The sequence below is a fragment of the Octopus sinensis genome, linkage group LG1 (assembly GCF_006345805.1).
Source record: "Octopus sinensis linkage group LG1, ASM634580v1, whole genome shotgun sequence".
Taxonomy (NCBI): domain Eukaryota; kingdom Metazoa; phylum Mollusca; class Cephalopoda; order Octopoda; family Octopodidae; genus Octopus; species Octopus sinensis.
The window spans coordinates 155,715,270-155,743,265 of record NC_042997.1 but is presented as its reverse complement, the minus strand read 5'-3'; the positions used below and the strand labels follow the sequence as shown (position 1 = coordinate 155,743,265).

General features: G+C 35.5%; 1 protein-coding gene across 1 annotated transcript; it reads left to right on the top strand.

Moving 5' to 3' along the window:
• On the top strand, window positions 1–27,761 carry LOC115215322 (serine/threonine-protein phosphatase 6 catalytic subunit). The gene is made up of 10 exons (XM_029784509.2): window positions 1–119; window positions 14,612–14,707; window positions 16,747–16,812; window positions 18,394–18,461; window positions 19,980–20,053; window positions 20,593–20,672; window positions 22,792–22,909; window positions 23,833–23,924; window positions 26,119–26,176; window positions 26,568–27,761. The coding sequence occupies exons 1-10, from the start codon at window positions 45–47 to the stop codon at window positions 26,756–26,758; spliced, it is 918 nt and encodes a 305-aa protein (XP_029640369.1). The 5' UTR covers window positions 1–44; the 3' UTR covers window positions 26,759–27,761.
• Window positions 27,762–27,996: the final 235 nt, after the last annotated feature.

Here is a 27,996-nt window from a genome sequence, read left to right as displayed (position 1 = left end):
GTTATGCCCCTTGTTGAGCTTTTCTAAAATAAAGGTTATCAGAAATGGCGGACGAATGTGTTGACAAGTGGATAGAAATTGCAAAAGAATGCAAATATCTTCCGGAAAATGATCTAAAGGTACATATTTATTATTTGTAAATATTAGGGAAAACTACATTTAATAGGGAAATTTATGACCTATCACTTTTAATATTCAGTTTATGTGTCATCAATCAATTTTAGTAGAAGATGGTCATCAAGTGAGGGTTCATTAATTAGTTCGTTTACTTATAAAAATCTCTCCTTTAATTTATCAACTGATTTATTATGTTCTTGTTTGTATTTAACCTCAATTAAGTCTCACTTTCATTTGAAACATACTTTAAAAAACTGTTTCTATTATGTATTATCTCTGATAACGTCTCCAACTGTCACAAAGCTCTACCATATCTTTTACTGATTAATGCTTTTTGTTTGTTTTTTAATATATAAATATTCCTTGTTAAGTCTATTCACCTGAAACTCTTTTCTCATATAGTTTTCATCTTTATATGTATCCGTTACTTTTTCATGTTATTTCTCTTACTCTCTATTCAGCTTACCTTTACATAGATTATATAAAGTAAGTTCCGTTAATATTATATATATATATAGTGAGAGAGGGAAAAGTTCTGTCAAGTTCCTCAAAATGTTTCTTATAGGTATCTAAAACTACCGGACATTTTTATAATCACTCATTAATAGATTGTTCGGCAAGATTTCTTTTTGTACCCCCCGAATTTCCGTATCCGAAAAAATGGGTTTTTGACAAAAAAAAAAAAAAATTTAATAAATAATAATTTGCGAGAAAATGGGGGGAGGGGAAAGGGATGAGGTCTTTCCCGAAAACTTGGGTTTTTGGCAAAAAAATTTTAAAAAACAATGATTTGCGAGAAAATGTGGGGATGGGGGACGGGATGACGTCTTTCCGATTGTTTTTCTTCTGCGATATCTTACAGCTTTGCTGTTAACCGATTCAGTTCCGATGGCGCTACTTAACAAGTGTACTTTTTAGAAACAATAGTTTTAAACAACTCCGTCCAATATTTTCTTGTACCTCGGGCAATTATATACTTGTTGGTTCGTGACACAGATCAAAAACTAATTAAATCGCAGAAAGGAAACCAAAGAGAAAATCGTTACTTTATGATTTTGTTTGTTTTCGATATTCATCCTCCCCTCACTGTTATGCTTTTTAAATATTTTCGCCGTTATCGATATTTGATAGAAGTTTCTTCAACGATTTTCAAACTTGATTCTCTTTTCGACTGCCCCAACCCCCAGAAATAAAAAAAATGAATAAAAAAAAAACACCACCCTTATAATCAGTTTTGGTTAAAGGAAATGTAATTGTCACCGCGGCTGTGATTTATGTTCCGTATCCCTATAGCAATTCTTTGTGTTTCACATTAAGTAAAAATGAATTATGACCTGTGATTTAAAATGTTAATTATTATTAGCTTATTTTTAAGTAGTCTTCCTTTTTCTGGGGTTTATTTTATACTTGTAATTTGTAAAACTCCCCAAGCGTTATATCTTCTAGGAAGGAGGAAAAGCAGAATTTAATGGATAACTAGGTTTGTAATGTAAACTACAAACAACATCGTGTTCAAATGAATGCCACTTTTAAGATAGTGAGAATTAATTCAATGAAACCTAAGAACAAATGAACATCTGCATTGAAGGTAATGATAACAGGAAGTATCGTTATTGAGTAAAGACAAATGCCAGAAAGCTTTTTTTTTTTTAATTTTCTTTTTTAAGTTCTAGATTTGGTTGAGTGAACTATATATCGGCCGAGTTGCTTTGCTTCTTTCACGATGTTCTTACTTTACGTCTGATCAGATCATATAGCCTGGAGAATTTGTTATTTCTTATCTATGTTTCTGGAGAAAATCCATTACTCATAGCCTGTGGGAGAGAGCCCCTTTCAGAAATGATAGTTGACGTATTTTAATGAATAGAGAAGTTATGTTGGTGAGGATGATATGCCGAGAGATTACTAATATATCTACACAACTATCACGGCCACAAATAGCAACTTATAATCGGATAGTCCGTGTTCAGATTTTTAAAAATTGTTTTAGATGTTACAAGGTTTATCTTTTATCAATTCTTTTTTGTATTTCTTTCTCGAAAATGTAAAATTCAAACGTATCCTTATCACTGTTGCAATCATTGTATTACGTGAAGTATCGAATTCATCTAATGTGTGCTTTATTAGTATTAGAATAGGTAATATTCTGAAGTATTCTAATTCATAAACATTTGATACCATCAGTAAAATATTTACTCCCATTTTCGTTATGGGTGTTCTCTTATGGTTATAACAAACATTTGACTATGGGAGACAGCACAAGAGTTTTGTGGTCCAGTTGCCAAGGACTATGCAACTAAAGTGATTCTCTGCTCATACTGTTTGCAATTTCCATGATCCAGTAGAATGCAGATTCTTGGCTTAGGATTTTATTCCAGTGGAATATTGTTTTGTTTTAATTTTAATACTGATTTTTATGTTTATTATAATACTGATAATGAGCCACCAAAGTTCCTATTGGACTTTGAATTGAAATCTATTATCTGGAATCATCATTAGGTAGATTTAACAAAATGCCATGTAGTTCAGCTCATAGCACATGTGTATGAGTGTATGGAACATAATGTGTTTGGTTTGTGTTTTGTATGGGGCAGTGAGGTGCTTGGGGGGGGGGGTAACTTCTAGATAATTCTTGTTTACTGGTTCCAGCAATTAGCCTGTGGCCACACTAGACTACCATCAATCCTGTTCCACTAATTTTTTTGTGCTGTGCTTAGCATTAATATGTATGTCATGCAAATCTCCTTATTGAGGAGCTGCAGTCCTTTGAACCTGAAGTAACCATGTCCTAACCTGAGGTGGGAATGCAGCACTTTCGACATAATGCAATGGTGCCCCAGTTCAGAGTTTTGTGCAACTTTTAATATAAAAGTTTAATGTAAGTCCTTAGATATTCTAGATATAAATTACTGTCTACCCCACTTTTCTACTTCAAAAAGTAAAGTAATGAAGTTTCAATCACTCTCAGTAGTTTAATTGCTGCAAATAAGCTTGTACAGAAACAATCTTTATATAGGACTTTTGGACTGTGTCCAATACATTACTGAGCTTGACTCTACAAGAAGATTCATACTTAAGAGCAATAATTTAGAGGACTAAAAACCAATGGCATAGCCTTGTGGTTTTGCTTTCCTGTTAGATGATTTTGGGTTCTATTTCACATTGTGTTGCCTTGAACATATCTTCTACTGTGGCATTGAGTCAACCAAAGCATTGTGAATAGAATGTGGTAGAGAAAATGGAAGTTTGTCTGAAGAGCTGTTCTTGTTCTTGAGTGAAAGGCTTAATTTGTCACTTGGTTTAACACCACTACTCTGTTGCAAGCATTTTAGATGTCCCTCTGTCTGAGGATAACCTTCTCCCTTCTTCACACCAGTCATGGAAACCACCCCAATAAAGACCAATAATGCTGATCTTCCTTATATAATTCATATGAAAAAAAATTTGTAATATATCTTGACTTGTAAATGTTCTGAAACTTCAGTTTTCATGTTGGTCTCATTTTAATAATTTGTTCCTAATTATTACATCATAACTCATTTTTACTCCCACTTCTCTGGGATTGAATTACTTCTGGCTTGGTGTGTTCATGTTGTGTTGAGTGGAATACTTGGTAAAATTTTCATCAGTGATTTTCATGTATCAAAGTTCTGCATTTTTCCTTTAAGAAGCACCATTTGCTCCTTTAATTGTCTATAAGATTTTGGAATCATTGTCATAACATGTCTGAACGTGCTAGTACAAGTCACTAGGTACTCAGGGTAGCTCCTTGAAACAATCCTCTATGAACTGTTGATTATTATTTTATTAATTGCTGTAATAATTCTGTCTCTTAAAAAGTTATACAGCTATTCTCTTAGTTTTGTAACTACGCTGGGTTCACATAACTTCAAACATATTATCACATCTTATGTAATTTTTCTATGGGAAGTTGCAGTATTGAAGAACTTCACTGGTTCAGCTATTTGTTCTAGTGGGGTTGTGAAGCCCTGTGAACACAGTTATTCAGTATTTTAGCTACCTTTTAAGGGTCTGTAATAAAAGGGGCATTTCATTCAAATAATGGTTCTGTTCAGTAACTTTTTTTCCCCCCCACAAACCTGTAGGAGACTTTTGAATTAGCTTTTGTTTTTAAAGGCTTAGTTTCCTTTACTGCTTTTTCAATTTCTCCGAGTGGTGCCCTAAAGTTTCCTCCTCCTGTCAGTTATTTGTCCATTTAAATATTTTGCAGTATTTGTTCATTCTCACAGGATAAATGTTTGTATTTCTGGAAATCATACTTCTTTGAAATTGGCCTTCCTCTCTATTATAGCTAATGTTTGTAGCTTGCATATAACATGTTTCAATTTCCTAACACTGTCTTCTACAGAGAATTCTGTGTTAGTTCACCTTGCAGATTCTCCCACCCAATTTTTTTAAAAATTGGTTTCCAGTGAGCTTTGTATAAATTCAGAATTAGGCAGAGTTGTCTTATGGGAAGATATACTTTTAGGAGATGAAGGATTAGATAGTGAACTTTATGTTGCTGATGTTGTTGAATCTTGGATCAACCTTGATCTAGCAGACTTATGATCGGATATGTTCCAGCTGTGACAGTCCTGTCCTTTTTCCAAGCATAGTATATCAAGAACTACATTCACTATAATGTATCCTTTCTTTTTTTTAAGAAGAGAGAGATTTGTTTGCTATTTCTAGAAGATCACATGGCCATATAGGCTTTCTGTCTTTGGCTTGCTGAATTGAATTTAGTCAGAGGGAGTGATAAAAATAATGAACTAGCTTAATCTAGTGATTGACAACAATGGCTATTGTATTTTCTCTCTCTGACCAGGTAACCATGTATCCCCTCTACAGAAAGACACCTTTCATCATCTGACACAAAATCACCTCCTCCAATGCCACATCCCTTCTCAAAGGACCTTTATTTTGCAAGTTACTTGGTGACCCTGCCAATGCTGGTGCCACATAAGAAGCATCCAGTCCACACTGTAAAGTGGTTGGCATATGGAAAGGTATCCAGGTGTAAAAATAAACCATGCCAAAACTGACCTCACCTGTCTTGGTGCCTCATAAAAAGCACTCAGTCCACTTTGCGGAGTGGTTGGTGTTAAAAAGGGCATCCAACCATAACCATGTCAAAACAGACAGCGAAGCATAGTGCAGTCTTCTGTCTAACCAACTCCTGTCAAACCATCCAATCCATGACAGCATAGAAAGTGGGCATTAAATGATGATGATGACGATGAATAGAATTAACAAATGAGCAGAGAGACCAGTTCTACAAGGTCTTGTAAAAAGAAAAAAAACTAACAAGGATATCATAATTGTGGCAAGGGATATTAATCATCATTTTGGGAAGTATCAAGATGGACATACTAGATAGCAACTACAGCTTTGATATTTGAAATGATGAAGGAATACAGATTTGTGTGGTGTAATTAAAACATACAATATATTATATATGCTTTGAAAAGCTAGCCAACTGGTTAACAGCCAACTAACTAACTGGTCAACAACAAACATGCCAATTGGTTAACAACCAACCAGTTGGAGCTAAAAACCAATCAACTTCATTTAGACTAATAAAAGCAAACAAATTGATAATGAACAGTTAATCAATCTCCTTACATTTAGCAGATGTAGGAAATTGGCTATTATTTCTAGCAGGTTGAGTGACCTTATAGTTTCCTTTGTTGGCTTGCATAGAGGCACTCTTTGAACTATGAATGTAGATAGAAGAGCCATTAAAAAAGAAAGGAATGTGTTGAGGCTTGAAAAATGTCTTTGTGAAGGTCAGCTTTCACTCAGCAAACGGATGTTTGAGTAGTTAGATAGTGATGGGAAATGTATGTAGTGAGAGAGGAGAGCTGGTCATTTGTTAGAGAACTTACTGGAAGCCACTGAGTAATGTTATAGGTAACATTGGTAGGACAGGCTTAGAAAGAATATGAGAGAAGGAATTTACTTGACAAGTATCGTGTTCCACCTTGAAGTGAAACATAGAATAAGAGTTTCATTAGCATGTTATAAAGAGCTAGTGATATTTAATGCTTGCTCAGGGCCTCCCTTCGTCAGAAATTAACTCAGGTAATCAGTGTTAAAAATATTCTTCTTAATGACTGCTATAGCATCATCATTATCATCAACAACTGCTACCAAGGTAAAAAAAAGGTCCATCTGTTTAATTTTGATCAGGAAATGAATGGCAACTCTCTCAAGCACATCTTGTTTGTGAGGTTCACTATTTTCTAATCTGGTCTATTTCTTCATTGAACACTTTCTGCCCTCAATTTAGGCATTTATTTGCATTTCATGTCTAGAACATTGTATTTAGCTCATCTCCTTATATCACCTAAAACCTTTCTTAATCTGTATGTAGTCATTCTTTTACACAAATAATAGCACACTCAATAAACTTACCAGCAACACATATCATTTGCCCATTCTTTTTACCCGTGTCTTCTCTTTGCCTTTTCTAATATAACAATCATCATCATCATCATTATTCTATGTTCACTTTCCATGCTGGCTTGGGCTCTACGGAATATGTTAGAGCAGGCTTGGCCAACTTGAATTACATTGCAGGACACTTGAATCAGAGAAAGTATTTTGAGAGCTGCCTGTATACTTGATGCACTAATAGTCAAATAATCAAATTACAGAATCAAGAATTCTCCATACTTTTTGTTCATTTAAAATTATAAAATTGTAGGCTATTGCTTTGTTGCCACTTATAAATTTAAAATTTGTCTTGAAACAGATGTTTTACACAAACAATTTCATTTTGAAATTAAACACAATACTTCATGAAAGTATCAAGTGGGCTGCAATATAAAAGTCTGTGAGCCTCAGGTTGGTCAGCTCTGTGTTAGGGGATCACATTGCATTCAAGTTTAATTTTTGACTTGGTTTCTATGGCTGGATACTCTTCCTGATACTGACCATTTAACTGGGTGTACTAGGAGGTTGTCACATCTTTGATAAAACATGAGTCTTCTCAACCTCAAATTTAACAGAGTACTGGATACTTTTTATCATGCATATTAATATTACACATCCAATGAAGCTTGGTCACTTGCTTTCTTTCTAGTCTTCTGCATTCAAGACCTATACAGAATCACACACCATTCACTAGCATCACACAATCTGCCCTTTCACTCTGAAGGAAAGCCCTTTGTTGCCAGCAGTAGTAATAACTTCTTGAACTTTTTCCAATGAGTTCTATAAATGTGCTTTCTGAACTACTACGGCAACTGCTAATTAGGACCCCCCAGATAAAAGACATTCTCAAAACTATTAGAAAGCAACTATACAGTGGACAGAATCTATTTTGCATGTGCTCTTGGTACTTATTGTATCTGTGCAGTTACTACTGCGTTTTTTTTTTAGCTTATTAAATGTGTATGTGTACATGTATATTTTATTATACAAATAATATTGGATACTTGACCCTGCTTGTATAATAGAATATCTAACTACATTAAAATGTATTGAGTCTCTTTTTTACATGTCTAGTTTTCCTAATCTCTGAATTAAAATAATCATTAAACATGTGTATGTGTGTGTCCTTGCTAACTGTAAATACAACACTCACATGAGGGATATTTGTTTACAGTCTTCCATGAAAACATTGTCTGTTCATGTTCAGAAGACTAGGACTTTTTTTTTCTTAAAGCAAGTGAGGGAGGATTAGTGTCAGAAAGAGCATCTACCTGTAGAAAATCTACCCCAACTTATTTCATCTGACCTATGCTAGCACGAGAAAAGTGGATGTTAAAATACCAACGATGATTCATGATAAAATACAATCTATTGTGTTCTTTGTTTAACAGGTTCATCAGAATGAAACAAATTGCAATTAGTTAATTGCAATCTTGTTTCATTCTGAAATTAATTAATAAATATTTATTCTTGACATCTTAATGCACCATGAATCTTTTACATTAATGGAGATTAGCTTCATTACCAGTCCTTCGAATATATATCTTTATTTATATGCCACTCATTTCAGCCTTAACACCAGTTCCTTGTTCAAGCTTTTCTTCACATCTCTCTCTCTCTCTCTCTCTCTCTCTCTCTCTCTCTCTCTCTCTCTCTCTCTCTCTCTCTCACACACACACACACAGGCTAGTACAGATGCATGTGTGTGCATATGAATATATTTGTTCTAGCATGAGTCGAAGAAATAACTATAGAAGGCTTATTTTACAACCAGATCCTCTTACCTGCCTGCTGTTTTTCAAGTGTGTGTGTCGATATATATGCATTTAATGTTTGTTTTCTATGCTGGCATGGGTTGGATGACTTGATAAAATCTGAGTTGGAGGGATGCATTGTGCCTCGATGTCTGTTTTGATTTGGTTTCTGTGGCTGGAAGTCTTTCTTAACATTGGTCATTTTACTGTGTATACTGGATGCTTTTTATTCATGGCACCATTCTAAGATTGCCATGTAATTTGCATCACTAAAGAGTCCTCTTCAGTAAGTATGACAGAGAGGGAGATAGCTTTATACTAAGTGTTGAATGGTTAAAATATTAAAGAAAGAACAGGAACAAGCTTCTTGCTATCTAAGAATGGGTGAGAGTAATCAGTGGAGCTGGAAAAGAGATTGATAATAGTGACAAGATGTTAGAGTGTGTCTTCAAGGTACAGGAAAGTGAGTAGAAAGGGTGGGGGAGAGTGTAACGGATAATTAGAGATAGGGGAATAGGGTGGGAGGGGTGAATTATGAAAAAAGGGTAAAGGGGTTGTTGATAATATGGGTTAAAGGGAAAGTTGAAAAGGAGGTAATGACTAGCAATACAGAAAGGGTGAAGAGCAGCAAATAGGGGAAGGATGAGAGAGAGAGGGAGATGATGGGGTGGATGGTGAGTGGGTAGGTTGCAAGTGTGTGTGTGTGTAGGGAGTGAGACTGGAAGAGGTCAGAGGTATGCAGAGGTAAGCTAACAGGAATTGGTTCAGGGGACGGAACAATAACTGGTAGTATAAAAAGGGTGATCAATGCAAAATGTGAGTTGGGAGGGGTAGTTTTTAAGAATGAAAGATGGATGTCAAAGGAGGTGGTACTGGGGAGCAAAAAGGTCAAATACAGCAGCAGAATGCTACAGTAGTTTGGAGAATGGTAAAGGGATCAGTAATAAGATGAATGGGTGTCTGGGAGAAGGTTTGACTGGAACAAATTGGTTAAGAGGATCCAGTTGTGTGTAAACACATCATGCTTCCAGGATCTCAGTTTCACTATGATGGGCAGGTTTTATCACCAACCATCTTGGTCCTTTGTCATCTCCATGAGGCTCAAAATCCTGAGATCAGCCTTCACTACTTTGTCCCATGTTTTCCTGAGCAACCCTCTTCCTCATGCCCCATTCACACTAAGCACTTGGCATTCTTTATGCAGCAGTCCTCATCTATATGCATCATGTCCAAAGCAATGCAGCCTTCTCTCTTGTACATTCCACATGATGCCTCTTTTGCTCAGTTTTTCTCTCAATGTCTTTCTACTTCATCATTCAAGCATTCTGGTGTTGCACATCTAGCAGAGCATGCTACTTCATTTCTTTCTAGTCTTCACAAGTCCTCCGCATTCAAGGCCCACATCTCACTACCATGTAGCATTGCAGTACATACATGAGCATCATACATCTGCCTTTCACTCTGAGAGAGGAATGTTTTTCATCAACAGCAATACTACTTCTCTGAATTTTCTCCAACTTGTCTTTTCTAGCTACTATACTTTTAGAACATCCTCCTTTACTGCTAATTAGATTACCTAGGTAACCGAACAGAAAATTTCTACTATCTCCCTGTGTGTATATCCATACGTGTGTGTATATATATATATATAATATATAAAATGGAATAAAAATGCAATAGAGGACAATAAAACATCTGGACAGATAGACAATACAACAGCGAACAAGAATATGTATCTACCAAATTTTCACTCATATGGCATTGGGTGACCCTAAGCTATAGTAGACACTTGCAAAAGATGCCAGGATATGGGTAGAACTTGAAACCACATGAACTTCTTAACCATACAACCATGCATTCACTTATGTGCATACACATGCATATACATCTTTTATCTTTTACTTGTTTCAGTTATTACACTGCAGTCTTGAAGAATTTTTAGTCAAATGAATTGACTGCAGTACTGGTACTTATTCTGCTGTTCTCTTTTGCCAAACCACTAAGTTAGGAGGACATTAACACACACACACCATCATTATAATCATCATCATCAGCGTTTAACGTCTGCTTTCCATGCTGGCATGGGTTGGATGGTTTGGCTGAGGACTGGCAAGCCAGGAGGCTGCACCAGGCTTTAATCTGATCTGGCAAAGTTTCTACAGCTGGATGCCCTTCCTAACGCCAGACATTCCAAGAGTGTAGTGGGTGCTTTTTACATGCCACAAGCATGGGGCCCAGTCAGGTGGCACCGGCATCAACCATGCTCGGATGGTGCTTTTTATGTGCCACCAGCACAGGAGCCAGTCAGCTGGCACTGGCATCGACCATATTCAAGAGAGAGAGTGTGCTTTTTACGTGCCACCGGCATGGGTGCTAGTCAAGTAGCACTGGCATTGGCCACAATTACGATTTCATTTGACTCAACAGGTCTTCTCAAGCACAGCATATTGAAAGGTACTTTTAAATGGACCAGTTATGCGACACTGGTATCGGCCACTGCTATGATCTCACTTGGTTTGCCGGGTCTTCTCAATCACAGCATATCTCCAAAGATCTCCGTCTCTTGTCATTGCCTCTGTGAGTCCCAACATTTGTAGGTCATGCTTCACTACCTTATTCCATGTTTTCCTGGGTCTACCTCTTCCACAGAGTCCCTCCACTGTTAGGATGTGACACTTCTTCATGCAACTATCCTCATCCTTATGAAACACATGACCATACCAGTGTAGTCGTCTCTCTTGCACACCTCATCTGATGCTTCTTATGTCTAACTTTTCTCGCAGGGCGCTTATACTCTGTTGTGTATGCACACTGACATTACATATCCAGAGGAACATACTAGCTTCATTTCTTTCAAGCCTCAGCAATCACAGCCCATGTTTTACTGCCGTGTGGCATGGCTGTTCGCACACATGCATCATACAGTCTACCTTGCACTCTGAGTGAGAGGCCCTTTGTTACTAGCAGAGGTAGGGTCTCTCTGAACTTTGCCCAGGTTATTCTTATTCTAGCAGCTATGCTCTCAGAACACACCTGAAACATTTTCTCTAGTTCTGGTTGTGACTCAGCTATTAGGGCAAGGTCATCAGCATAGAGGAGCTCCCGAGGGCAGCCTGTCTTGAATCCTTCTGTTATTGTCTCGAGGACTATGATGAACAAGAGGGGGCTGAGGACTGATCCTTGGTGAACTCCTATTTCTACCTGGAATTCTTCTCTATACTCGTTGCCAATCCTCACCTTACTGACAGCATCTCTGCACATGGCTTGTACAGCTTTCACCAACCACTCATCTATTCCTAGTTTCTGCATTGATGTTATTTGTTTCATGTGTAAAATCTTAGAAAAATCAGATTGCTTGTAATTTGGAGGGAGCCCTGTCCACAGGAGATATACAACTGGGTCAGAAATGATTGGTCTACAGATAACATTCATTCACTGGTAACCTGGTTTGGGATTCTCAAGTCTGGTATATAATTCTTTTCATTTTGTTGCAAAAATTTTGTAAAATGTACATCCATTTTTTTTTTTTCTGTTTTTCCTTTTCTTATACAGAGAGTATAAAATATATATTTGCTGTCGTGACTGGTTTACTGTTTAGTAAACAAATGTCTATTTTTAAACTGAAGAACTAGTTCTCAGTTCAGTCATTCTTGTGTCCTTTTTATTTTTCATTAATACAATAATTCCATGAACTAATTACATGAGCTTTTAGTATTTTCTCCATGATTCATATAAACTCTATATTTAGCTCGTCATTTTGCTCATATTTTCAGGTATCTAAATTGTTGTAAATAATGCAAAATAGTTTAAGCTCATAGACTTAATGACTAGTGTCTAAAGATCTTAATAGATTCAGATAAAATTATTAATGTCTTCAGAAAGAAATTTGATAGTTTTCATTTTATATAATAGCTTTCGGCATAGAAGTGGAAACGTAAGTGACCTATTGGATTTTAATGAGGCTGGTTGATTTGATGAATTGAAAAGGGATTAGTAACCAGTTAATTCTTCTCAGAATAAATCATTGTATTACAAGCTGCACACCAATAGCTAAGTTATGTAAATTTTCAGAGATTATTTAAAATAGGTATAAAAAAAGCAATAAAAATATGCAAAACCTGGAAAACTGAATAAAAAGCAATATTAAATATGAAAGATTTAAGTTGTGAGCTAATGGTTGTATATAAATGAAGCTTTGTCTATCAGTTAGATGAGGTTTTTTTTATTTATTTGTGTGTGTGTAAGGGAGGACACTATATATATTGTGAGTGTATTATCTTAAATGTATGATATGTGATAACTTTTATAGTACAGAGATATCTGGTTTTTGTAAAGGTTAGGAGCTGTTCATGGTTAAGTGATTGGCTTTTTGTCTTGAAGTATGTGAAGATTTCAGAAGAAATTGTTTGTAATTGTCAAATCTAGAAAATGTAAGAAGTGAGATGGTTTGAACCATGTATCATTTGTGAATAAAGAGGATACAGAGTCAGTAGTGAGATTTCCACAAAATAGGCAGCATCTGAGTTACAATGGTATTGAACTAATTCAAACTATCAATACTTTACAGTCACTGTTTGTCAAATGTCAAATCAATTGTAGCTTGGAAGGAATCCTTTCCATACAAGCTACTCATCTTGGCTAGAAACTGTTGGTCTTCTTTACTCATGATAGACAACACTCATTCATTGGTAACCTGGTTTGGGATTCTCATGTCTAGTATACTAAAAAATTTTGGTGATTTGAATAGCAATATTTTCGTTTTTTTCCCAAGTTTGCAACAGCAGTATCCCTGATCTGTAACACAGGATAGATTTTCAGTGGATCTGACTTTGTTGAACCTATACTTACAATTACAGAGAGGAGAAGGAGAAGCTTGATGTTGGATAGATGATTATCTATGGTTATTTTCTATTATATTAGTGATTATGATGTTTAGCTCTTTCTGAATTCTGATTAAGCATGCCTATAAATAAAGGTATCTCAGCAATTACTGTCCAATCTTTGTTTTTTCAGGAATACTGTATCTAGGATTGCACTATCAAATCTGAAGTGGCCTTCCTATTTTTGTCTTTTAAGCAGTAGATTGTGATTTGAAGGAGATTTGGTTTTTTTTTCTTTCATATTAATAGCAATATACAAGGTGGTATCGAAACCTTCCTGGACTAGTTCCGTAGCACGCCAACAGATGGCAGCACACAGTTGTATGCACAGTGAGAGCTAGTAGTGACTGTGTTTACTTTGCAAGTTTTGAAATTTGGGAAATTTTGTAATCATGTGTATACCGTAGTCTGCGATTTTTTCATGGACAGGAAGACGGGACAAAGAGCCAACATAAAATTTTGTGTTAAACTTGGGAAGTCTGCTACAGAGACATTGAGCATGCTTCGGCAAGCTTACGGCGACAAGGCAATAGGACATATGCAATGTTTCCAGTGGCATGGGCACCTCAAAAGTCGAAGAACGTCCCTAGAAGACCTGCCATGAGCATCACCCCCTAAATTCATCAGCTTGTGCATGAGGATTGTTGGAGGACAATCAACGATGTTTTGAAGCGTTTGAGGCAGGACATTAACTAGTCCGGGAACTTTTTGATACCACATAGAGGTTCTCTCATTGGCTCATATTAATGAAAGATGTTGTATGTGATTAAGTTACTGCCACAAGTCTTTTTTTTTCCATACTTTATCACAATTTTGACTTGTCACTGTCATGAATCACTTTAATCATTTTGTTCTTTTAATGAAAGACCCTATCTATTGTTTTCAGAAAAGCACTGGAGTTGCATCTTCAGTGCTTTGCTGCTAAACATAGAGACAACTTCAGCTAGGGAATAAGATACTCAAAATGTTTATTTCTTGTCTACATTTCTACAATCTTTCTACACCTCTTGTGCATTCATGTGGTCTCTCAACCTGTTAAAAATAGCCAAATCTCCTTCAACTCCCCCTACTCCATCTTTAGAAAGTAACACTAGATTCATGACTGAGGAATGGATGGGATGGTCATGGCTGAAAGGCTTTGGGTCATAAATCTGCTGGACCAGAGCCACAATGGGGCTAAACAATATTTCATTCTGTAAAAAAGAAATTCTGATTGTATGTTTTAAATTTGTTTGACCTTAAAAACATTTTCCCTGTTAAATTTCTCTAACTTCCAGCTTAATATTTAACTAAATATATTTTTCTTTCCTGATTGATAAAAAAAAACTGAAACATTAATAATTTGGAGTAGTATTTATTTTAATTATAAGTAAGACAGAACTTTAAATCATCTATTGATTTTTTTCTCTTTCATTATAGAAACTATGTGAACTAGTATGTGAACTTTTACTGGAAGAATCCAATGTACAGCCAGTGTCAACACCAGTTATTGTATGTGGAGATATTCATGGACAGGTAAGTGTACTATTCCACTTGTGCTTTCTATATATTTAATATCCCAATAATTCAAGTTGACTATTAACATTTATTAAATGCTGACTTGGGTAATTACTCTGTTGTATCAACATCACCATAAAAACAATGGAAATTTCTTCTCCATTGACACAGGCATGGCTGTGTGGTTAAGAAGCTCTCTTTGCAACCACATGTTTTCAGGTTCAGTACTATTGCAAGGCACCTTGGGCAAGTATCTTCTACTATAGCCTCAAGCTGGCTAATGCCTTGTGAGTGAAATTGGTAGATACAGTGTGTTTCTCCCTTCACCCACTTAACAACTCTTAGTGTTTTGGCAAAAGTGACCAATAAAATAAGTACCAGACTTTTTAAAACACAAGTGCTGGGGATCAATTAGTTTGATTAAAAGCCATTCAAAATGGTTCCCTAGCATTGCTGCAATCCAATGACTAGAACAAGTAAAAGATCAATGATAAAGATAATGCTCTTTTAATTATAAGTGAAAAGAGTTCTAATCACTGTCAGAAGAATTTAATAGCTTTTAAGTTGGGCATCTGTGTATGTCCATATTTCCAAATAAATAGCAGATTTCCTTTGATGAAAAATGATTTAAATCCAGGGATTTTTCACCAGTCATATGATGATGGTAATAACGTTGATGACGATTTCTTCTGTGTTTGAGATTATTTTTATAATTATAATGATTGGCATAGGATCTGTCCATACTCAATTACTCCACTCCCTCCTTCCACCATCTCCATCACTCTCTGACTCCCATTATAACACTTGGATAATACAAGAGTATATCAAGCTTGTTCATGTCCAGTACACTCAACCATTGCTCTTCTGTATTACTAGCCACTGATTTCTCTTACTATTATCCATATCTATGATTATCTATCACTTGCATCCTCTCTTAGCAGTAAACATGTACCTACCACCACTCTCTCTCTCTCTTATACTGTTTTTCTATTCATCCCTTTGTATTGTCTCTTCCAGAGTCGAGAGAACCCTTTAGTTTTGTTCAGTCACATACATAACAGTTTCTCTAGTGTTGGTGCCATGATAGAATGCACTAAGTGCATTCTGTAATTGATTGACATTAGGAAGAGCACCCAGCCACAGAAACCAAGCCAAAATTGAATGTACTAGAGAAATGGGGTCTTCTAACCCATCCACGAGGGCAGTAATTCTGAATAAGAACTGACTTGGTTTGTGACAACCAGCCCATGTCAGTATGGGAAGTGGACATAAAATGATAATGGTGATGGTTTCTAACCTAGGCACAAAGCTCCACTTTCTGGAAGAGGGATATAGTTGGTTCAGTCATCATCATCATCATCATTGTTTAACATCCGTTTTCCACACTGGCATGGGTTAGATGGTTTGACTGAGATCTGGAAAGCCAGCGGCTGCACCAGGCTCCTATCTAATCTGGCAATGTTTCTACAGCTGGATGCCCTTCCTAACGCCAACCACTCTGAGAGTATCGTGGTTGCTTTTTACATGCCACCGGCACAGGATCCACTCAGACGGGCCTGGCATTGATGATGTTCGGATAGTGCATTTTACGTGCCACTGGCACAGGAACCAGTCAGGGGACACTGGCATTTACCACGTTTGGATGGTGCTTTTTACATGCCACTGGCACAGGAGCCAGTCAGGTGAAACTGGCATCGACCTCATTTGGGTGGTGCTTTTTATGTGTCACTGGCACAAGAGCCACTGGTACTCATTTTATTGGCACCATCATAGTTTCTCTCTTACCCCTTTAATCCCCACCATTCTCAGAGACTCTGCAAAGCTTCATGGGTGCCATCTGATCTCCTCTGACCAAATTACAAATGTTCTATTAAAATAACTTCAGTATACATTTAAGTTTTTGTATACATAATTGCCAATATATTTAATTATTTTGGTTTTAATTAACTTTTAGTAATAGAAAATATTAATGTTTTTTTTTTTTTGCATTAACTTGATTTCCATATTTGGAAGATTTTTTTCTTACCACTATTCTATATTTTCTTTTTTTTTTCCAGTTTTATGATTTAATGGCCCTTTTCCGTACTGGTGGTGAAATGCCAGATAAACATTATGTATTTATGGTAAGTATTTAGAGCTTATTCCACTTCACAACAATCTACTTGGCATAAAACGTTTACAAGCTAAATATGTTATATAACCACAGGTATAGTTGCATGGTTATGAAGTTTACTTCATGATCACATGATTCCAAGTTCAATCACTGTTATATGCAGAGCTGGTCTCTTCTATCATAGCCTTGGGTTAACCAATATTTTGTGAATGAAATTTGGTACACAGAAATTACACAGAAGTTAGCTGTATGCATGTGTGTGTGAGAGAGTAAATGTGTCTAAGTTTATGTTGTTCAGAATAAAAATCCTTTATGTCTTACAACTTCGCTGTTTGATAGAGAACAGACTGAATTAAGTACTGGAGTTGACAGGACCAGTTAAAACCTTGAAAACAGTGCTCTAGTATGGCCACAGTCCAGTGAATGAAACCAGTAAAAGAATATTAAATTCTTACATTTACTCGTTTCACTCATCATCATCATCATTCTAATGTCCACTTTTCCATGCTTGCATGGGTCACAATGAATTCATTGAGGCAGATTTTCTGTAGCTGGCTGCTTTTCCTTGTCACCAACACTCATCTGTCCCCAAGCAAAGTAATATCTCTCCAGGTCAGACATGTTTTTCACAGAAGATTGGAAATATACATTCTTTCACAATGATCACACAATGGCAAAACTAGTAAGATTCACATATAAATTCACTCATGCATGTACATGATAAGTTTCTTTCAGTTTCCATCTGCCAAATCTACTACAGTGACTTAGTTATTGGTTCATGACATCTGTCTTTTGTGTTCCAAAACCTAATCAATAATATATGTAAAAGGATGTTGAATCTGTTCTGTAGTAAAGAGTTCTTTGATAGAGCAACCCTTAACTATGAGGTTGTACAAGAAGTGAGTAGACTCAAAGATAAAGTTAGGTACATACCTTTGAAAAAAAAAGCCATGATATCATTTAGTTTACACTCCTTACTCTGTAAAGGTTAAATCATAGTAAAAGTCTTCCCAAGAAGCTCTTTCTCACTAACCATAGATGCAGGAACTATTCAACAAATACAAGTTTATTCCATAAATTTACAACAACTACTGAAGTCTGTTACTAATATAGAAACAATGGTACATTCCCACAGAACATATCCTGCAATGGATATGTTAAATCAACAGGCCCAACCTTTGTGACCTCTAAAGTGCTTTATTAGTATGACAGAAGGAACGTACAAGAAGAGATTTCACAATCACTCCTCTTCTTTCAGGAACATAGATGAATGAAATCTAATAAGGCTCTCAAGTTAGATTTGATTTTTAGAAGTTAAAACTGCAAGCTACTTGAATTGGAGTTTTACTGAAAAATATAGGCCTTATTTAAATGGTGGCTAAAAGATGTGATCTCTCTATTTTAGAGAAAAGACTAGATATATTTTAATTGCTTTGTTTGAGCACAGTAAATATAAACAAAGTTCATATTATGTAACTGGACACAGCTACCATGAATGAAGAACTTTTAAATATGACTGAAACAAGTAAAAGAATAAGAGAATGAATGCAATAAATGATTTTTTTTTAAACAATTAACTGATATTTTCCAGGGAGATTTTGTGGACCGAGGATACTACAGTTTGGAGACATTCACATTGTTATTAACTTTAAAAGCAAAGTAAGTTAATTTTACTTTTCATTGGTCTGTTGTCTTTGTTGGTTTAGTAGGAAACTAGTCAAATAAATAGATTTTGTGACTTTGAAAATGGGTGTAAAGTTATGTTTTGTTTTCTACATTTCCTAGTTTAATTGCATTAAACTTTGTGAGTCCAAATGTTATCCATATTATCTTAGCTTTTATAGAAATTGCAAGGATCAAGTATTGATGAGAGAGAAAAATATTTTGGGCTAGAGTTATGGGAATAAGAAATTTGTTGGTCTCAATCATCTCAATCAAGAATTGCTTTACTCTTGAACATGAAAATCTGGTTAATGTTTTAACTCTAAACATTACCTTATAGCAATCAAAATAACCTCACTAATTCTACTTAAGCTCTCCTAAATCTAGTAGGAATGACACATATATAGGAACTGTTGCTTCTCTTCAAATAATCAAATGTAAAAGAAGGAAAGCATCTTAATTGTTAACTTGAAATCAAAGTTAGCTTTATCAGAAGGAATTTGAGCAGTGAGTTCAAACTCCACTTTAAAATGTTATCAATACTAATGAATATTTTTAGGTGCATTGTAACTTTTTTTTTATGAAGCATTTTGGAATCTCATGGCCGTTTGCCAGCCTCGTCTGGCACCTGTGCAGGTGGCATGTAAAAAGCACCCACTACATTCACGGAGTGGTTGGCGTTAGGAAGGGCATCCAGCTGTAGAAACTCTGCCAGATCAAACTGGGCCTGGCGCAGCCTTCTGGCTTCCCAGACCCCACTTGAACCGTCCAACCCATGCTAGCATGGAAAACGGATGTTAAACGATGATGATGATGATGATTATTATAATATAAAGAGTCTTAATTACTTGTTGAGATTGAAGCAGCCTTTCTTGATCTTCACAATTGCAATGTTTTAATAGCACCACTGCTACAGAGATATGTTCATTCATAGATATTTCATTTTTAAGCAACAACTATTTTTCTGTTTTTACTGTAGTAACTGAAACAACTTTGCTTTGAAATATTTCTAAAATCAGATGAAAAAAAATATTTGACCTAATCAGTAATTCTCCTTTGCTCATTTGAATTATGACCAAAATTATTTTTACTATCAGTAGTTGTTAATCCCTCCTTATCATCATCATCATCATCATTTTAATCATCACCACCACCACCACTCCACCCTCCTTGTTGTCGTCCATGTCTTTTGTTTTTTATGTTGGCATGAGTTGATTGGGTCTGCCCCAACACTGTCTTATGTTCCCTCCAATTCCTAATGCATATAACAGCAGAGAGAATTGTTACTCCTTGTTGTAGTATATGTCACATTTTTAGTAAGATTTTTTTTAGTCACTCACCATCATCATCTACCAACCACTTGACAGTATAGGCTAGGCTCTTTTTTATCATGCCACTAGCATTAAGAGGTTGTTTAACATTCAGACTGGTATTGGTATATATTAATATATATATATATTCCTTTTTATCATTTTACTTCAAAATTGATAAATAATTGTTCAATTTTTCCTTTAGGTGGCCTGATAAAATTGTTTTACTCAGGGGAAACCATGAAAGTAGACAAATTACACAAATCTATGGATTTTATGGTAAGTTCTCTAACTGTCCAGTATTAAAGGAATTAACTATTTTCACTTGTACAAAATAGTCATCTGTTAATATTGCTGTGAAATACATTTGCATTCAATATACTTAAGCATAATTAACATGTTTTATATTTTACGCAATCTCTTCTCTGCTTTGGAATTGGTTAACCCCTTTACTGCAGAAATCAAATATATCCACTCAAAAAGTCATTACCTTTAATTGCAAAAAGCACTTTTATATCAATCTACTTTGTCATGTTTGACACTGTATTCTGTTGAGACATGTCAAGTTTATTGAGGTAATGTGACGTGCAGAAAATCTCAATCAATTTTTTTTTTTATTAGATATTTACCATCAGTATTGGGATAACCATGAAATTTAATTTTGCAGATAAAGGGTTAAAAGGAATGAAGAAAATATAATTTTATTCTAATTTTGTTAATCCTTGTTGTTTGATATGTATTAAGATTGGATTATTATTGTTTTTTTTTTTAAATATTTTTTTGTTTTCCCAATTTCCTAAATTAATCTTTACTTTCAGATGAGTGTCAAACAAAATATGGCAATGCCAATGCATGGCGATATTGTTGTAAAGTCTTTGATCTTCTGACAATTGCTGCTGTAAGTACTTCAGCATATTTCTTGTATAAACAGTTTGTTGCTAGCTTCAACAAAGGATTTAATGACTAAGCCATTAAAAATATATACTGTATTTGACAGCATTAAAGATCCATGTTTTCCTCGAAACATGAAAATATCTCAAAAAAATCATCTCATGTACTATATGTAAAGTTGGGCCTTGCATAAGCTTTAATGTACTAAACTGCTTAAATTGGGCTGTGTCTGATATTCTGTGCATTTTTATGTCATCAAATATGGCATCTACTTACCAGTAACTAACCACAAGGCGGTAAGCTGGCAGAAATGTTAGCATGCTGGGCGAAATGCTTAGCAGTTTTTCGTCTGTCTTTACATTCTGAGTTCAAATTCTGCCGAGGTCGACTTTGCCTTTCATACTTTCGGGATTGATAAATTAAGTACCAGTTACGCACTGGGGTCGATGTAATCGACTTAATCCGTTTGTCTGTCCTTGTTTGTCCCCTCTATGTTTAGCCCCTTGTGGGCAATAAAGAAATAAGTAACTAACCACTAGATCTATAGTGCTAACTATATTTTAGATTTTTAGCTTTTGTAACAGCCTTTGTGTCATAATTATAGGTAGGATAAGTTACATGTTAGATCAACTGCATTTTTACAGCTGGATGTCCTTTCTACTACTAACCATTCAACTGTGAAGTAGGCAGTAGAGCTTGTATTTTCATTTAGTTAAGCAAACAAAAGTACATAACTTGCTCATGGATACAAAATATTAACTGTAAACTGAACTTTGAACTTTTTATGTGATTAGTTGTCACACAGTTTAACCTTACACATATTGTGCAGTGATTTAGCATACATAGATACTATGTGCCATTTTACAATTAATATTCTGCAAGATGCTGTTATCTTATGAGAATTCATCCTATATTCATTTTGTTTCATTTGTGTTTACATTTGTTTCCATGCTAGCATGAGCCTGGCAAATATAATTAGAAAAATGTCACCAGCCTTTCTTGCTGCTAACCCTTGTCTGTTTTTCAAGTAAGGAATACAGTAATGCACACGTTTTTAAAGGTACAAAGGCAACATAGAAACCGTTGACATGGGAAATGACAGCAATATCACTGCCCATATCATAGCTGAGTGATTTTCTGAGATGGGCGCGCGCACACACACTTATGTTTATAACTGCTGGCACTTCACATCTCTCCAGTTGGTATTAAGTGCTGTTTTGACCTTCTTGTCTGGTCTTACATACATTCATACAGAGTAACATAGGCTTGGCCATTTGCTAAGAAGTTTGCTCTGTTGCCAAGTGCTTTATAGGTTCACTCCCACAGTGTGACACCTTGGGCAGATCTCCTCTATTGCATCCCATGCAAAACCAATACTGTTTACTTGGTACCAGCACAGGTAATTTTATGTGGCAGTAACACGGGTGCTTTTATGTGGCACCGGCATGGAGCTCTTGCAGGCAAAAACCACTTCCCCTGGGAGTAGGGCATTAACAATTCTGCTGTGGAGGATGGGTCTTCTTGAGTGCAGCAAGGTACCAGATACTTCAGCCTTTTGTCATCTCCTCTATAAGGCTCAGTGTCCTGAGGTCAGCCTTCAGTACTTTGTCCTGTGTCTTTCTGGGCCACCCTCTTTCCACAATTTCCATACATTTTAAGTGATTGGCACTTCTTTTTGTTTACATAGTTTTGTCTCAAAGCTAACTTAGTTTTACATCCCTCACTAGCTTAGCTAAATCTTAAAAAAATCTCTGATTGGTCTTTTAACCTGCTGAAATAGAAATCAAATATCCCTCACAACTCACCCTACTGTTTTAAAAAAATGAATATTTTTCAAAGTAGTTTTACATATACTATGTTTGGAAAGTGTTGGAACACCATTTGCTAAACACTAATTTAACTCTCAATTATTGTAACAGTTTTAGCTAAATCAAAACTCCAAAAATGACTTCTTTTCTCTTTTAACAAGCATAAAAAATATTAAACAAATATTATATCTTGTTTATATTTATTTGATGATTGATAATATTGTAGCTGACTGATAATTATATTACTATATTGATTACTTCAATACTGTTGTTTTTATTTATATATTTTCTATATTTTTTTCTCTTCTGATTTGATAGATTATTGATGAATGTATCTTGTGTGTACATGGAGGATTATCTCCTGATATCAAAACCATTGATCAGATCCGGACAATTGACAGAAATCAAGAAATTCCACACAAGGGAGCCTTTTGTGATATCCTTTTAAGAATTATCAATCTTTTAGCTAATTGTAATTTCTGAATAGCTTGATGTGTATTATTTAGCAACATCTGTATTATAAATTACCAAAGCAGTGGAATGAGTTGATTGGGCATGGCTGTTTGAACACTGGCGACTTTGGTATTTCCTCTCTGATCATTTCTTTCTGGCAGGTGTTGACTTACATAGGTTTAAGAGGAACATTGGTGGAATTACTCTCACCTGTCTAGGAAGGCCTGCTATGATGGGCATTGTCCCTTCCTCTCAATCCAGCAATTAATAAAGAAATTATTTAATTACTTATGGTATTGTATCTAGTTGAGTACAGCTCCAGTTATCTGAGGCTACTAGATTTGATGTATATATAAACAGAATGGCTACTTGTTTCTCTAGGATTGATCAAATGATGTTGATATCTTTAATGAGAGCTCATGAAGGGTAGGAAATTGATTAGGGCTCTTCATCACTTTCTTCAATCTGTGGAGAAATAAGTTAAATAGCGTAGGTGTGGCTGTATGGTAAGAAGCTTCCCGACCACATTGTTCTGGGCAAGTGTCTTCTACTATAGCCTCAGGCTGACCAAAGCCTTGTGAGTGGATTTGGTAGACGGAAACTGAAAGAAGCTTGTTGTTCGTATATTTATGTGTGTGTATGTGCCTGTGTCTGTTTGTCCTCCTCACCATCACTTGACAACCAATGACACTGTTTATGTTCCCATAACGTAACGGTTCAGCAAAAGAGAACAACAGATTAATTACTAGGCTTATGAAAGGGTTGATTTCTTCAACTAAAACCCTTTAGGGCAGTGCTCTATCATGGCTGCAGTCAAATGACTTAAACGTGTAAAAGAATATGTAGGTTTACATGTATTGTAAAGTATTTTCTTTTGACAATTTTTTTTTCTTTAACTGTATTCAAATCTTGTTTGGTCTGATCCTGAAGATGTGGAAAGTTGGACAATTAGTCCGCGTGGTGCTGGTTGGTTATTTGGAGCAATGGTTACTAACGAGGTAAATACATTACTGTATCTTAAGAATAATCTTGTTGTTGTACATTCTAAATTCAATTTTTATACTGTGCTAATGTTTTTTTTACCCCCATGTTAACCTAACCAAGATGGCCTAACACCTAAGGTGTTCAGGATATGGCTATTTTCTTTCTCTCTCTTTTCAGTCCTCTTGTATCTTATGCTTCCATATCCAGTGTCCCTTTTAAAGATATTATTGCATTATTTAGGGAGATTTAGCTACTCTTTCTAGCAGGTTGAGCAACCATGTAGAACTGTTATGAGTAAACTGTAGCCTGTGGGACTTTCTGGCACCTAATAACTCCTAAAGAAAAATTTCCATGAATTTTTTTTAGTAAGGCAGTCTGCCTGATGACGATCCATGTCTCATGCAGCCTTCTTCTTGGAAAAGGTTACCCATGCCTAATGTAAAAGATTCCTTGTTGGCTTTGCTATGTTCATATTCTTGAAAAAATTGGCCAAATTTTTTATTTCTTTTCCTCCTTCATAATTTCAATGATTCATGCTGGAAAATAAAAGGAATTCAGTTACACAACAAAAATTATTGGAAGTGTGAGTTACTGTTATTTGCAATATATGGCTTTTAGGTTTGACTTGTTAAAATTTTGTTTTTATTGCTGGAAAATAACTGGTAAATTTACTGCAAATTAGTCGATGCATTTTTGAATTACAGAAAAATAACTCCCTCTAAAACAAAAAATAATGGTTTGAGCATTGTCAGATTTATTAGAGAGATGGGAATTTATGAATGCTGTTGTTTTTATTTTTATCTTTAAGTCAGGAGGGAGGAGTTGCCCATGACCTTTTACAGGGCCTTTGAGATGGATGGAAAGGTGGGTGGAAGGTATCTTGAAAATGAAGACTTGGTCCAAATGCTTGCAACAAAATGAACAAAACACTCCAGGTACCAGGTGATGGTGTTAACCAGGCAGTGAATTAAGTCTAACTCCCAAGTAGGTTGTAGCGGGATTTCAATTCAGAATACAAAGAGCTGAAACAAATACCACAAGATCTCTAGTTTAATGTTCTTACCATTTCAGAGTTAATATAATGAATACCAATTGAGCACTGGGTCAGTGTAACTCCCCCACCACCACCACCCCAAAATTGTTGACCTTGTGCCAAAGTTTGAAACCAGTGTTCTTGCAGTTCTATCAATTAATTACCATGGATTGGTACTTTAAAAAAAATTTTTTTATTGAACCCCAAAAGGTTGAAAGGCAAAGTTAACCTCAGCAGAATTTGAACTTAAATGCAAAGATTTGGAACAAATGCCATGCAGCGTTCTTTATGCTGTGTTAAAGACTGCTGAATCACCACCTCTTGTTTACACCTTGGTCAATCCTAACCAATCAACCCTGACCAAATAGATCTAAGATCAAAGGCATATTGGCCATGGTCATCTTTTGTTTTTAGAGATGTACATGACTGCATTATCTCATGTTCTTTCCTTAATCAAGAGGGTAGAGAGTAATTTAAGAGAAATTTGTCTGCCATTTCTAGTAGATGGAGTGACAAAAAGAAGCTCCCTTATTGATTTCTGAATGTCTGAGATTCAGATATTTCTCAAAAGTACATTAAAAAGTGAATTGAAATGGTTGCAAGTAAGAATTTATAATTCCACCAATTTCACTGTCATTTCTCCTGATTACAAGAAAATCTTCACTACACCAAGCCATGTTGATTGCAAGCATGGCTGTTTGGTTAAAATGTTTGTTTCACAAATATATGGTTTTGGGTCGGATACTACTTCACAGAACATAGCCTTAGAATCATCCAAGCCTTATGATTGAAATTGGTTTGATAGAAATGGTGCTGAAGTTTGTCAGATGGACTGTTGCTGTTCTTGTGGTTAATTAAATTCATGACTTTCTTTTAGTCATGAATGTAGTCACCTATGTTCTTGGGTGCCATTCTAATCCACTCTGTAAAAGCACTTAGCTAGGTATCTTGTCTAAGGAAGACTAATCACCTTGGTGCATTATGTAGTTACTGTTTCATACTATAAACTTCCCATAAGTCCTACCTTCTTCCCTTTTCTCCTTCCAGTCTTGGAGACTTTGGAAATGATCATCAGAGCTACCCGTCCATCTTCTGACTAAGTTATAACTATTATTTCTGTTCTTTCTTTTAATTTTTGTCATTGATTTTTCTCAACATTTTTTTTTCCTTTTTAGTTTGTTCATATCAATAATCTAAAATTAATATGTCGGGCTCATCAATTAGTACATGAAGGTAAGTCTTAAGCTTTATAAAATGTTTTTTGAAGTGTGTTACATAAATATTAAAAGAATTTCATTTTGAGAAAGAATAATCTACAAAATATAACAACTTTAATGTTGTTGCTAACTGCTTAACCATGGAACAATTAGTACTGGATTACATGGCACTGTAGCAAGTCACATCAGTCTGTAATGAGATTTCTGAGCTGACACATTTCTAAAACAGTACTCATATTAAAAAGAAAATGAATTTGAATTTTTGTGCTCTTTTAAAATTTTTAATTCTTTGAATTCATCTTCCATCTAGTTTTGTTTCAAATTGATCCTGTTTCTATTTCAAGTCTACTTTATTTTCAAGATGTCTTATATATATATTTGTTTTTTTTTTTACATTCTTTCCTCAGGTTACCGGTACATGTTTGATGAGAAATTGGTGACTGTCTGGTCTGCTCCAAATTATTGCTACCGATGTGGCAATGTGGCGGCAGTGCTATCGTTTACAGACTGCAATAACAAGGAAGCCATGTTGTTTGATGCTGTCCCAGACAACGAGAGAGTCATCCCTACTCGATCAACTACCCCCTATTTTCTCTGACAAATTTTTCATGAATGTGTAAATAAATGTATACTTCCTCACTTTCCCCATTGATCTTTAATCAGGTGATGAGGATGATGAAGATGATGATGATATATTTGAAATTTAAAAAAAAAATGGAAAGACACCCATTCCTCACAATTTTTTTTTTAGTGAAAAAGACAAAGGAAACTCTTAAATAATTTGAAATAATTAAAAGAATGGAATGTTCATATTTTATCAAACATTCGAAAAGATAAGAAAAATATTAGGCTAATTCTCTTTAATACCCTACCTTGTATGTTCTGCATTTCTCATGCTCCTTTCATAAAAGTTTTAATTTGTTATCTCTTTCTGTAAAAAAAAAAAAGAAAAATGGCAAAAAAAACAACCAAACAATGAAAAGTGAAAAAGTTCAGCTGTAAAAGGAAGGGACTCTATGAGTTTCTTTCTACTTTTCCTGCCTTGGCATCATTATATACAACATATGCCGAAAAGTGACAATACTGTATATTACTTGCATAGATATACATATATACATATTATTCATATGTATATTTTATATATTGTGTGTATATATATATATATATATATGACGGGGTACCCAAAAGTAACCAGAAACATTCTCTGTGGGACAAACCTGTTATAGTTCAGGTTACTGCTGCTAGAAGCCACTTGTGACCCTCAGGCATCAGTCTGTCGACAAATGGCACCCAGTTAGACCATACTGCCACATGGTGTGTCTTTGTTTTGCAGTGCTTCCCCGTTTGTTGATTTTTGCAATGGCTGAAATGAAGTTAACTGTGCACTTCCATGTAATTCTGTTTCTTGCTGGGGTAAACGGTGGCTGAAACAGCTTGCAAGGACACTGCCGTGAGTAAAACACAAGTTTACGGGTGATTTCCATGCTTTAGGGACAGTTACTTGTTGCTTGAAGACCAACCTTGTTCAGGATGACTGTCAACCTCCCGGACGAATGAAAACAACAGGAAAATTCATGAAGTGATCTTGGAGGACCGTCACTAAACAATTGACGAACTTGTTGATATGACTGGTGTATCCTGGAGCTCCTGCCAATGAAATTTGAGTGAGGAATCGTGAATGAAAAGAGTTGCAGCAAAATTTGTGCTTCGCTTGCTCGTGGAAGATCAAAAGCAGTCGTGAACTGAAAGAATAGCTGGAAGTTGATCTGGACATTTTTTTCAAAGGTCGTCACTGGTGAGGAAAACTGATGCTATGGAATTTGCAGATGTGGAAGC